Genomic DNA, 13,617 nt, shown 5'->3' with positions numbered 1-13,617 from the left:
CTTATGAGAAGTACCTTACATTTAGTGTGACCTGTTGTGGTGGTCAGGAGTCCATGCTTGATGCAGCCACAAGGATACCTGTATCCAAAGGACAATCAGGTTGCAACTACCGACTTCTACAAGTTTCAGAGAGAACGCGAGACATGCTTGTTCTGAAGGACAAAGATTATTTCCGATTCTCTCCAAGCGCAGGACAGCACTCTAGGGTTACATAATTCGCTGAACTACATCCTTCGTGACGGCATGAAAGTCCTCCGTGCTCAGATCAAAACGGCCGAGATCCTCAGTCTTGCTGTTAAAATCCCCCCCTTCGCCCTCTTTGTAATGCAGCGGGAGAAACTTCGCAAGCACCACAGCATGTGCGTCATTCCCACTCATCGCATTGGCTCTCTCAAGAACATCATCCACGGCCTCCTCGCGAATGTTCCAATCAGTCTCAGATGTTCCAGTCGCCAGCATAATGCTGCTCAGTATCTCTCTCTGGGTGACGTGGAAGGAAGTAGTGTAGAAGCATTTGTTGCGATAGCGTGCAAGTTCTACGTCTGGCATAGCCACAACCTCGGCGGTAACCACTCCAGCTCGGGCCAGCGTAGTGTAATTCATCTTTGTACGCCCCCCGTTCCAAAGCGTAGCCTTGAGTGTTTTGGTGTCGATACCAAAGGCATCGCTCATAGGCAGGCAGAAATCGTACCAAGGGTTGGTAATGACACCGATCCAAGAACCAACTCCTAGCTTTTCGATGAGTTCTCGGTATTTGCGCTTACTGGCAATCTCGGGCAGCTCTTCGATGAGATTTCCTTCTGGATCACTACCGAACTCAGTCGGGAGGATGTACGGGACGTTGGCCTTTGCGGCAGCGCGGATGAAGACGTCGCTGAGGCCCACAGCTGGGATGCCAAGTTGCAATACCAAGACCTCTTGGCCTTTCAAGACAGAAGTGAGGGTAGCCTCGTCGTCGAAGGCAACTCTCTCGATGGTGATGTTCTCAGGGAACTGAGAGGTGGATTCATTCCGGACAATGATGGTGATGTCGTGGATGCCATGAGAGAGCAGTGCCGTCAGGGTGCGTTGCCCGAGGTTACCACTGGCGCCAACTAAGGCAATCTTACGACCTTGCCGCACAGGTGACATGACTGTTATTGGAATATAGTTTGAGGAAGATAAGGGTAGTCTGAATAATAAGCAAGGGCTGAGGGCGGTTGAGCTTCAATGTCTTGAGCTGGCAGCGGGCATTTGCTGAGGGGAGGACCACTCGCTTAAATACTCATTCGACGTTCTCAATTGAAAAACCAAAGGAAATGAAACACCACGTTATCTCCTTTGAGAACTTGTAAGCTAAGCACCGCTCGTGTGTGATCCTTCGTAACAGCCACGACAATTACATGTATTCAGTGTCATTAGCCTCAACTCTATCCGTACTAGGATTCTCAAAACCGAATGAACCAATCAGAGGGTTCATGAGGTAGCTAGTACAGTGACGACGATGATTATAAATCGCAAGTTACTTAGTGCGAAGTTTGATTGGCTCGTTCGGCTTTTGTTCAAGTCTTACATGACCTACCGCACCAGACCCATGGCAAACAAAGGGACATTCCGAACTCCCAGCTACATCATCACATCAGGTGGAACAGACTAGAGCGCAAGTCATCACACCTGTATCAACAGAATCAGAGCTCCCATGCCTTAATATTGCCGGAATTGATGAGAAAACCTATCTTTGGTCGCCTGATGTGATCATCCCATGGCACGAAAAGGTTCCAAGAAGACTAAGACCGGGTGCTTGACTTGCAAGTATGCATAGATCGAACTACCTCGCAGAGACCTCAGGCGAGTGCTTTTGTACTAATCTTTGTAGGATTCGCAAGATCAAGTGCGACGAAACCAAGCCTTCTTGTCGACGCTGCAACGACACCGGCCGAAAGTGCGACGGCTACTTGGCACAGGCATCGGTAGAGTTCAAGATTCATGCAGCCCTACGACATTATGGATCAGACTCCGCAACTGAGCGAAGGTCACTGCAATACTTCTATGAATACGCTGCGCCTCGTCTATCTGGCCCTAGGAAGCCTGCCTTCTGGACGTACTTTGTCATGCAGCTCAGCCAATCTGAGCCAATAGTGAAGTACTCACTGTTGGCAATCAGTCACCTGTACGAGGCTCGCGAGATGCGGACGGTCCCATCCACTGAACCTTTGCTTGCATTACAGTACTATAATGCGGCAATCAAAGGTGTGAAGGCTGTGCAAGATCAGTCTTTAGTCCTTGTTGTATGCGTCTTGTTTACATGTATCGAGCTGCTGCAGTCAAATAACGAAACCGCGATTCGGCACTGCAGACACGGCAACCAAATCTTAGAGACTTATGGCAGCGACAAACCCTGGATACGAGATCATCTCGTACCAGTCTTTCGGCGACTAAGTGTCCTTCCGCTGCTCCTTGGAAGGCCTCCTGCGGACTCAGCCCTCGCACATGTCCTAAGATATGCGGTACCGACGAAATTTGATAACGTAGAGGATGCACACTCGATGATCGACGAAATTTGCCGACGATTAATGATTTTACAACATTGGAAGAGGAAAGGAGCTGATTTCGATCAGGTGAAGGAGCGCAACTGCATCGGTTCCCTGTTGCAGAAATGCAGAGAACTGATGGATGGCCTCGACATTGACTCAACATCTCAGCCAAATTGTGCTAGCGAAGGTCCGCAAGCACTGATGCGTATGCGCTTCCACACATGTCAAGTTTGCTTCGATATGTTGTTCCCAGTGGATCATGGAGGCAACGATGAAATACACATACACGGCTTCCGCGAGATGATTGCATTGGCTTCTGACTTTAATAATTTGCGGACCATACGGCTACCACGATTTGTTTTCGAACTTGCATTCTCACCTGTGCTGTTCTTCGTTGTTACAGAGTGCAAGTGCTTAGAAGTGCGGCTTTCAGCTCTCCGTTTGATAAAGGTACTGGGAGCAGAAAGAGAGGGCCTCTTCGAAAGCCAAAACTTGTACGCTCTGGGCCGCCGAAAAGTCCAAACAGAACATGGTGTGATTTTGGATGACTTCGATTGCCCTCAAGAGTTGGTTTTGAATTCGGATATAGAGTTTTGAGCCGTCAAATAGTAATAAAATGACTACGAAGAACCCTCATCATGATGAGCTCGAATGATCAACCATCTACACCTTTCCCCTACAGCTTGAGTCCTTTCCAGTGGCTCCAGCCTTGATACAACGTTCCCTCATCCCGCAATTGCTCTGTCCAATATTTTTGAACAATGTCTCGCTATAGTAGTAGCACTCGTAGTGACGAAGATCCGAGTTATATTTCGTTTGATACCCAGCCTTTGTGCAGACTGTCGAGGTGGCACTGTCGTTTGGCGTGCCATCTGAGTCGTAGCAGTGACAGTATTTATAGCCAGAGCAAGCTTGTGCGGTAATCGAAATCGAAAGAACGGTTACCAGAGTTGTGAGTCTCATATTCTGGGGATGTTGTCAGCACAGCTAAGACCTGTTGGAGTTATCCAACTTACGGATGGCTTGTCTATGACCGAGTCGTAGGAAGGTGCGTGGTAAATCTCTGCCAGGAAGATTGTAGGAAATATCAGGCGAATCGTCGAAACTCGTGGGTCGTCTTTCTCTTAAGTAAGATAGGTACTGTGAGAAATTGCTATTCAAAGCGATTGATTCATCGGAAGTGCCGGCAACTATCAAGTTCTCTGAACTAATTTGAGAAACTCGGACTTCGGAGGTAGCGAGACTGCAGAAACGAACAACTCAGAGATCGCAAGTCAATCCCACAGATTTGCGTCGTAGCCTATCCGAGTCGGTTATTTTGGCTTATCCGCGAGATGGGAAATTACTGTATCAACTTTGATAAGCTACAGGCTGAACTCGTATGTAATCAGATATTCTGATGAGATTCCGTGGTTCTTGCGAGCTTACTACCGGAAGCAGTGAGCTCAGGCTGTACTTGTATCCAGCGCATGATGATGGTCATGTCAGCATGATCTTGTGTGAGTCTATAGAATTTCAATTGGGAAATTTGTCTTGATTCAATGGCCTGGGAATGCCACGGTATGTCCTAAACTGGGCTGGATTCTCGATCTTTGTCGGAAAGTACTGTCGAGATAGGAAGTCATGGATGCTTCTAAGCTATAGAAAGGGCAATGTTCCAGACTGAGTCCGACTTCACTGATGGGCTGATTTCTCATCGCCTGACTTTTCAAAGTTTAGTTAGAGGACGGAGCGGCGAAACATAGCCCACCGGTGAGTATTGCTGCTATAGACGATTACTGATACGAATATGCGTATTATGTCGCTTTATACTGGGTTGTCGACTATATAAGCATGAACTCATCCAGCTTGTGTTTCTGTGGAATATTGCCAAGGGTTTACAATGCTCCTAGTCGGTAAGAGCAGCATCCATTACCAGCGTCAATACGCAGCGGGTGAGCCCTGGACAACTCTTCTATAATGTATATGCATGATCTTCCTAGCCTTTGAGGTCGTACAAGCCTTTATTGCAATCTTTCATGATGTCTATGACTGCAACACGTTTGATATAATTGTGCGTTCATTCATTCGACTTTCTCTTGTCTTGTTTCCATCTTAAGCTGCATACTGCTAGGACAAGCGCGTAATGACGCATTGCAAACGGCCGTCACACGTCACCTAAATATTGTGCCTATGACTACATAACTCAACAATTAGGGGTTTAAGTTACCAATTCTGGGAAACTTCGACATATTTTGTTCCCAACATTCGGTCACTTCAGTGTTTTCACGTGTATTTTCCACTGTTCTCGACAAAGACACTCATTTCTTCCTGTTGGGCCTTTGGGATCTTGCTTCAAGGGCATCCCTTCGTCAAATGGCTCATCTCCACGATGGTTCCCTTTTGCGATGAGAATGGTCACAAAACAATCTATCTCTCCTGACCAAAGTTTTCTAAGGTAGGTGACTAGCTGATGCTTCTGTACTCATCTGTTGATTCCCCCTCACCTTGGTCACTGCGCCTTGGCCTTGTAACTGTGAGATGAGAGGATGGAATCAATCGATTCGAAATAGCGTAAACAAGCCTCAACAATAGAAATCAATCCAGGCGGTGACAGAAACTTCTCCAAATCTATTATTCTTTCCTTTCTTTATATAGTGTTTGAAGTAAAAGAATGATCACAGGCTAGCAGAATTTCGATTTGTTAATCAAGCAACAAAAGCAACCCGTTTAGCACTTGAACTCAATCACATATCCCGTATAATGGTAAATGGCGATGAAGGATTATAGTACTAGGAGCTGGTTAAGGCTACCGAAATCTCTTCTTACTCCGTCGTCACTCTTCCCCACTCGCACATTGCCGAGTCAGACCACATCGCAGCCAATGCTGCCAGTCTTGATACGAGCAGATAGAGTTTGAATGTTGAGAGAAATCAATTAAAAATTCTTTTATGATGCACTTTAATACCCACCCGTATCAAAATCTGTCAGCTACTCTGGGCTTCTACGGCGATCCCCTTCCTATCTCATGGCCTGGAGCACGTAAGTTCAACATGCCCAGTTTAGCGTTTCTTCGAACGAGATTAAACACCGACGGACTTTGCATTGACGATACGACTACATGAACCCGAGAGCGACGGTTTCGCGATTATATCAAGCCACGTTGCGCCGTGGGTTGAGTAATCTCTATACATAAGGTATCCTGAAATTCCTCGATAGAAAGGAGTCGCACTATCAGTCCTTCTTCACTTTGCCCTCAAGATCTCAGTCTTCACAGAATCACCACCAGCATCAGTAAGTCGTCAATACCACGTTGATTTCTATCCCATCTAACACACTCAGTGCATCTCACAGCCGTAGCCACTCTTTTTGCGCTCGCCAGTGTGGCGATGGCTGGTAACCCTCGATACAAAGTCAGTTGCGATCCAACCGTACCAGCTGCCTACCAGGCTAGCATGAAGGCATTCGAGAAGAAGAACTGTGGAGAATCCGAGTATTTTGGGCGTCCAGGCACTTGGCATGAAGACACGCAGTCGTGCGAAGCCCCTGGCCCAGGGGGCACAAATACCCAAAGATACTACCATCCACTCTTTGCCAGCTCTTCAGGTGGTCCCAACATCAGCCCGCGTTGCCACTGGGTTCCAGCTTAGGTCTCTTGAGGGGAAACTCTAGCCTGTACGCCTTATTAGTGGCCTCACTTGTTTCCAGCATCTTCGGTGACTGGTACAGGTCCAATTTCAGTTGGTCAACACTCAGTCAAGTAGGACACTTCGAAGCCGCGCAACCCGATAGACAGCACTGGGGTTGTGGTGAGATCAGATCAAGCAGGTAATGATCTGCCGAAGATGTGGCGCTGTTAAGTAAGAATGCTAGGCTATAAACCAATTCAGGTTACCTTATGCGTCAATATTTGTGCACTTACTTGCTAGGTCAAATATGTTGTGACCGCCTCTTGGATAGCTTGATAATTCTATTCCTACGGAGTAGGGCAACCTGCCGCGACAGAATGCAAAACTCGCCTGGTGGCATAGCGCTGGCTTTTTTGTTTTTCTTTCAATAATACCTTTGTAACAATGATAGTCGTCCTCAAAAAAGTAGAGATCATGCAGGGTGAGAGGTTGATCTCACCCAGGGCCAATGACAATCGAGCGCCAAACCTCCCAACATGAACCGAGCGGGAAGGTCTATTCTGGTTGGTGCCTCCCACAGGATTAGCTTCTCCAGCCACATCTCAGTTGGTGCATGCAACATCATCAGAACAACCACCAACAATCCGAGGTCTACTCATTCAATGGCGGAAAGAAACGCATAAAGAGAGCATCATGCCTGGCGCCAACTTGTCGACAACCTCACTGGGGTTTATCGATTTACCGGTGGAAATCCAAACCCACGTCCTCGAGGCCTTCGCCTCCTCACACCCCGCATCGATCTGCGCCGTCCTTCCAACATGCAAACATCTCTACAAAATCGCTCTACCTCTCTCAGTCCGAACCTATGAGAGCGCCGCTGGCCCAAAGAACACAAGCCAGTACGCGCAGAAGCGCAGCCGCAACCTCGACTTCTTGCGTTACATCACCATCACCAAGCCCGAGCTCGCACAATATGTCCGCCGCATTAACATCAAACACGTCTCCACCAGCCTCATCTACCGCACTGCCCCATCAAGCAAGAAACCCTTGGGTCCCGAAAGCGATGAGATTGGCGTGTACACCAACATGATTGATGCATCAGGTCTCTCCGATCACGTTGAAGACTGGGAGGCTGTGCGACACGAATGGCTTCGGGGCCTCGCCGACGGCTTAGTCGAGCAGCAGATTGGCCTCATGTTTCTCGCATGCCCGAAGATTCAGGTCCTCGAGTTGGGGACGCCTCTCGCGCCTCGTCTACTTCCTCGCTTGATAAAGGCCGCGGCATTGTACGGGGGGAGCATGAAGGCCCCGTTGCTCCATCACTTGCGAGAATACTGCGGCGAGCCAGAGATGCCCAAGAGTCTTTTCCACTTCTTCAACATTGGGAAGGAATTCCTACAACTACCTCAGTTACGAACATTCACGTGCGCGAGTTTATCGAGCAGTGGCCCAAATGGGCACCTCTTCGATGAGAACGCCAATCCGCCCAGGTCTTCAAACGTTCAAAATCTTACTCTGCTAGATGCGAACATTACCCAAGAGGGACTAAGCACAGTCATCCGTGCCTGCAGAGAGTTGAAGTCGTTTCGCTGGACCCCAGGTGACAGCAGTTTCCTAGATATGCAGATCAAGCTACAAGATCTAGCCCAGGCTCTGTCACCGCATCGAGATACTCTCGAATATTTGCATATCGACTACCAAGATCAGTGGCGGAATCAAGAATGGTATGTCGAACTAGAGGGCTTCTTTATCGGTACGTTCTTGCGGGAGATGGTCTCGTTGAAAACGTTGCACATCGGTATGGAGGCTTTTACTGGTTTCACCGATCTTTGGACAATCCCAAGCCTTTACAACAACTTCACGCAAGAGGAGAAGGTGTTGGAGTTGAAGAGAGTTCCGCGACTCGTCAATCATATGCCTCCTAATCTGGAGAGCCTCGAGCTGTACGGGTGCACCATGGAGATACTACCTCATATCCGTGAACTCGTGGACCTGCATCAGACCGGACAAAGATGTGCGAGCTTGCGAAAAGTTCAGCTACGCTTCAATGCAGACTTGGTTGACCCAAGTAAAGTCAGCAAGATATGCGATGCAAATTCGAGCCTTTTAGACTTGGAATTCATGTATGATCAAACCCTAGTTGAAGAGGGCTGAAGACTTAGGTCATAGGTGCATACTTACGTAGAAATCAACTCATTGAATCAAACGACAACGATTGATCAACTCATGTCGAACGGCGCTTGTGAATTCGCGCCATCTGAGACGATTATTGGGCATGCTTTGGTCCGATTGTCGAGCCCCTTGTCGTGCAAAGAAGTCGTTAGCAGGTGCCAAACATAGAATCAGATGGGTCTGAGCTTCTCTGTCCTCACATTATCATGATCATGGAAGTAGTTGTCGCCAAGAGAACCTAAGCATCATTCTTTTGAGGGGATTCCAAGTCTTGCAGCTTGCTATATGCAAGGTCTTTTTGTTAGCAGGGGTTCTCCCACACCCCTCTTCTTCAACGCTCCATCATGTCTGCATGGGGATCACGAGACACATCCTATCAACACAATTCGTCAGCAGCTTATCTGAGGATACTGAAAGGTGGGATCTGATCCCAGCCTACTTTCCGTTCGATCCGTTTTTGGTAGCTTCCCGTGCATAGATCCCGCTCTCTCACTGCCCTCGAGGGCTACGGCGACAAGGGTGTAGCTATTGGTGGGCATGGAAGTCAGGCTGTGATATTAGATGTATTTCCTCGATGCAGCCATCTTCCGGATAAAGCCGGTCATGTGGCAGCTAGATGCTCGTCAACGTTGCAACTTCCCTATCGAGGCATCATCGGCAAATGCGGCTACCATAAACATATGAGATAGTAGATATAAGTCTGGCATATCCCCTCGGGCCTTCGCTTTGTGTGAAACTAGGAACCTACTCTCGTCTCACGCTCCCTCCATTCTGTTGATCAACTTTCACGTCATTGTCATTGATTATCAACCCCTGCCTCATGATAATCACAAAGCTATAATCAGTCCACGAGGCCACTAAAGAGCATACTCATAGATCAAGGGTCAGCAAGACTGTGTCCAGTACCGTCTGTTCTTCAATGACTCAAGCTAACACGGCTCATAGGTCTACAACTATCATACACACGAGTTAAAGACCATCATGTCCGCCTGTCTACGATGCAATATCGCGCCTGCTTTACCCGGCCATCGCTTCTGCAGCCCTTGCGGCAAGATAATCCACGCCGGCAGCCTGCAGCGTTCGGGACTTTGTATGCGCGGCTGTGGCCGGACCGCGAAGCAAGGTCACCGATTCTGTGTTCCTTGCGGTAGGTCGTATTACCGTTAGTCGAGATTGAAAGGCCTATGTGTATTGCTGCCTCTGCTATAAATGACAGCTGCTGTGGAGTATGCCATGGCTTGATCATATATTATCATAATGAGATAGCGTGCATCGATTTAGAATGCTTCAAGATCAAGACCCAAATGTTCTAAATCTCAAGCTTGCTGAGGAGACCCTTCGTCCCTTGTAGTCTTCATGGAATGTCACCGGCGCCTGTATCTAAAGCAATAAGGGTTTTCAAAAGCTTTGTTCAAAGAAATTTGACCGGATTCAATCCGGTTCCAAGTTAGCGGCTCTGGCTGACAAGCGGATCTGGACTTGGCCCTGGTATGCGAACAAGCACAACTGGTCAGGCTTGAACGAGACCTTTTCGCCTGGTGAGTTACGAGACACCGTGACAACCCACCGCCTGCTCAGGGTCGATCCTGGGCGTGTAGGACAAAAGCTAACGTCGTAATTTCAAGAGCAATGTCCCAACCTCAACTCTGAACCAAAAGAAAGACGATTCAATGCCACTTTTGCGTAATTTTGCAAAAGAAGAGGTCCATCCAGGATTCGAACCTGGGCCTACGGAAGTTCCAACAATCAGAATCCGACGTCCTAACCAACTAGACTAATAGACCGGTAATAACCGGCGCTAATTTCTTGCGCTGGCTGAGAGCTGTCGAAGCGAGCTTGAGAATCTTGCAGAAGGTCGAAGTCATCCAAGACGCAGTATTTGCTGGGCTGCTGCGGACTACCTTTGGCATCGTCAGTTGAGTTTGGACATTGCCTTGCCCAATGCGCTTCACTGGATGTGCCCAGAACTTTATTGTTGGGACGAATGAGGAGAATTTGGAGAGTCGGGCATTGATGGGGCAGAGCAGCTGTCAGAGAGACAACGACACTGTTGGAGTCTGTCGCGTGTTAGCATCCTTAGCTCAGGGCTTAGCACAACAGCAGGCGGAGCTCCAGGTCGCAACTTACAACGTGCAACGTTCGGCGATATCGAGATTATTTCGGCCCCGAAGTTTTCATAAATTCAGACGCATCGTCTGAGCTTGATTTGCACAGATGCACACGTTTGTTTGCCAATCCGTAGATGCAGGGACTGGTGCCAGCCCATGTTCGTCACTGACCCCAAGGGTTTGGAAATAAGTGCACGCTCAGACGAACCATGTGTTCCGTTTCAAAACGCAGCCGATAGATGAACGGCCTTTGTTTCATCGGATGTCAAGATCGGACGCCGCCAGGGTGCCTAACAGCAACAACGACTCATTGGCTTTTGGTCGTCTGTGACCCAAGTACTTGCTGATACCTATCCTCCTGGAGTTCCATGATTATCGATGTTCCTGAATCCGATCGCTTGGATGACGTTCTAGAGGCAGCTGCATGAAAGCTGTCTTCCTCAGCCGAATCCTACTTTGGGGCCATCCTCGTAGCACGGTCCATAGGTTGTCTAGTGACTGTAATCTGTTATGCCAACGACGGCGATGACGACGCTGACGAGGGAATCTGCTGCTGGGAGCTGGATAATCGGCTCAAGGATCGGGAGACGGGGGCGGGGCTCCGGACATCGCTTCGCATCAAGTTAATGGGAGGAGGAATCGCCGTCCGGGTTCCTCAGGAGAAGGTCCCCTATTTCGTACCCATCGGAACCCATGGATTTGTCGTCTTCTTGCCGTAGCCCACATGGCTGTGTTCCCACTCGAACAGCAACGTCATGTTGTGCCACGAGTCGAAGTTGCCGTTGACTCTTGAGGCACAGGGAATCTGAGGGAGAGCAATCTCTTGTGAATCGGCCAATGTTGGAGGATGCTCTAACGGCTCCAGGACGACTGTAACCTGGCTCAAGGTATGTTTGCTGTGCTGCAGGTCATTGTTCGTGCAGCATAATTGGGGTTCAAATGCCGAGGACGCAGCGGCAGCCTGCGTTGCGCATACGAACTGCAGGCTGCTGCATGTGGCCGTTGAGACGAAGAGTCCGAGACATGTTACGAGGTGCAGTCTACACAGAAGCAAAAAGAGGGTGGACTTGAGTTTGGCCGGTGTCTTTGCATGATATTCGAACTTCGCGTACCACGGCCGACGCTGCAACTAGCGAGCGCGCAGCTTACCGCAGTAGAGGACGGGACAAGAGGTCAGAGGGAGACTGATTGATGGTCCAAGACCAACAAAGGAACGTGTGGTGTCCGCAAAGCGCCGGCGCTGCGACGCGATCCTCGACCCACCGAAAAAAAAAAAAAAAACGTTGGAAGCCGTTGTCTAAGTATATCGCAACGTCTCATCCTCGTACTTGGTGGCGTGCAACAACAGCTGTGAATTTTCTTCTTTCGCCCCCCCTTTCGGTCCGTCAAAGGACAAGACCACCCCGCAAAAAGCTCTGCCAAGAGACGTTTGCTAAGTCGAAGAGGTCGAGATCGGGCCAGGCTGCCACGGACAAGGCGGAATGGATGGGCAACCGTTTACGCTTCCGGGCGTTGACTACGTAGAGAAGAAATCATTCCCCATTGACCGGGTTCGCTTGAGTGTGCCCTATCTTGGTTTAGTCCACCAGCGGAGGCGGCGCACTTACCGCGAGCTTCCAGCTGCAATGCATAGGACTCACAGCAGACTCCAGAACATTCTCTGTTACCAAGAACATAGCCTTCTCACAAGTATCCGTACTAGCTGCGGTGGCAGCCGTGGGTCTCGGTAGGCCTTATGAGCGGCCTAGACGATTCAATCCAGCAGGACTTTGATCGATTGGTTTGCTCGCAGGTCCCTAACGAGTAGTGTATGTAAGCGCCCGGGACCTCCTCTCATGGGCCACACAAAGTCGAGTTTCACATTGTGGCAGCGAAGCACCGGGAAGCAACGTGTACGGGGTAGTGGCCGGTCGTGGTGCGTCTGAATGAGCAGTTTCCGCAGACACTGGTGACGGGTTGGTGGCACGAAAGAGGAGTCACGATGGCCCTGTTGCGACGAGGGCCTGTTGAAGGGCCTTGCAGTTTGTGCCCAAGTTGCGACGGATAGGGGCAACGAGGAGGGGGGCATGCGACGACTGGCGAGGTGACGAGGTTCTAATTAGTGCGAGCGATGCGCGAAGTGGGAGGAGTCAAGGAGAGGGGAGGGCAAGCTTGGGCCGTCCAGAGTCAAGACTCCCATGTCAAGCAACGTGAGGACCTAGGCGATGCTCACGATCCATTATTCATGGCCGGCCGCTGGTCCCTGGCGAGAAGGGAGTCTCCCTCTTGAGAAGTTCACAACTTCACAGCAATGTTGGCCCACCAAAATCGTTGATCTCCGGCGTGATCTCCAGAAGTTCAGGTTGGTCCATGTTGGTGGACATGACGGTGGGGAGGATTTCGGGTTTCATCCGAGGATTTGTGGTTGCAGCTGCAGCCCCCAAGTTTGATTATCGTTGAGGTGCGAGTTTGGACGGAGAGACAAAGATGGGACTGAGACACATGGGACGATTGTGTCCGGGTTGTGTCGCTGCTGATTACCGTCGACGGCCGGCCCCGTACAAACTTGACGACGGATGGGCTGCGAGCTGCGAGATGGAATCAAAGTGACCTTCTGCCCGGACGAAGAATATCCGTACGGAGAGGCTGCAGCGGCGTAAGTCAGTAAGATTAAGAACGAGAAAATCGACACTAAAAGAGGCTTCTCCGCAAGTGATCTGAACGGGGAATAGGGATGAAGGATGATGACATTTCCCGGGCGATGAGCAACTGCGACTTGCACTTTCATGTTGCGACTGCACAGACCGTCGGACGAACGTTCTGGGAAGGAAGGAGAGAATCCTAAGATTTGACACTCGACTTTTGGGAAGGAACCGGGGGAGGCAACCAGGGTGAGTCCTTGCTGGCTGCCCCTACTGGAAGCGACTTTCTCAGTGACTTCCCTCCGTCTTTCCCAATTGCTCAGTGCTTTCCAAATTCCAAAATACCGCACTGACGGCAAACTCTTCTTTCTTTCCCGTCCCTCCCTAACGCTCCTCCCCACTCACGAGCCAACCAACCAACTGGCTGCAGGCACTCAGGCACCCCCGGCCAGTCAGAGCGCACGAGACACTCTGAGCTGACCGTCCAGGGCTTAGCGTCAGGAACCATTTTCTCAGTGAAATGCAGGAACGAGCTGGCCAGCCGCGAAACGGAAGGAGAAGAAGCCTTGGGTGATGGGTCTCACCAGCTGGGTCC

General features: G+C 49.8%; 3 protein-coding genes across 3 annotated transcripts; 2 read left to right on the top strand and 1 right to left on the bottom strand.

The window, feature by feature from the left end:
- Positions 1-207: 207 nt before the first annotated feature.
- Positions 208-1,131, bottom strand: HER10_EVM0000269 (uncharacterized protein; the record flags this gene model as incomplete). The annotated part of the gene is made up of 1 exon (XM_035470057.1): positions 208-1,131. One exon carries the CDS (start codon positions 1,129-1,131, stop codon positions 208-210), a length of 924 nt encoding a protein of 307 aa, XP_035332018.1.
- Positions 1,132-1,627: 496 nt separating this feature from the next.
- Positions 1,628-3,110, top strand: HER10_EVM0011610 (uncharacterized protein; the record flags this gene model as incomplete). The annotated part of the gene is made up of 2 exons (XM_035481038.1): positions 1,628-1,791; positions 1,856-3,110. The coding sequence occupies exons 1-2, from the start codon at positions 1,742-1,744 to the stop codon at positions 3,108-3,110; spliced, it is 1,305 nt and encodes a 434-aa protein (XP_035333403.1). The 5' UTR covers positions 1,628-1,741.
- Positions 3,111-6,814: 3,704 nt separating this feature from the next.
- On the top strand, positions 6,815-8,275 carry HER10_EVM0007397 (F-box domain-containing protein; the record flags this gene model as incomplete). The annotated part of the gene is made up of 1 exon (XM_035476955.1): positions 6,815-8,275. The coding sequence occupies one exon, from the start codon at positions 6,815-6,817 to the stop codon at positions 8,273-8,275; it is 1,461 nt and encodes a 486-aa protein (XP_035332872.1).
- Between the last annotated feature and the right edge of the window lie 5,342 nt (positions 8,276-13,617).

The sequence above is a fragment of the Colletotrichum scovillei genome (assembly GCF_011075155.1).
Source record: "Colletotrichum scovillei strain TJNH1 chromosome Unknown Contig00006, whole genome shotgun sequence".
Classification (NCBI taxonomy): Eukaryota; Fungi; Ascomycota; class Sordariomycetes; order Glomerellales; family Glomerellaceae; genus Colletotrichum; species Colletotrichum scovillei.
This window is presented reverse-complemented; position numbering and strand designations above follow the sequence as displayed.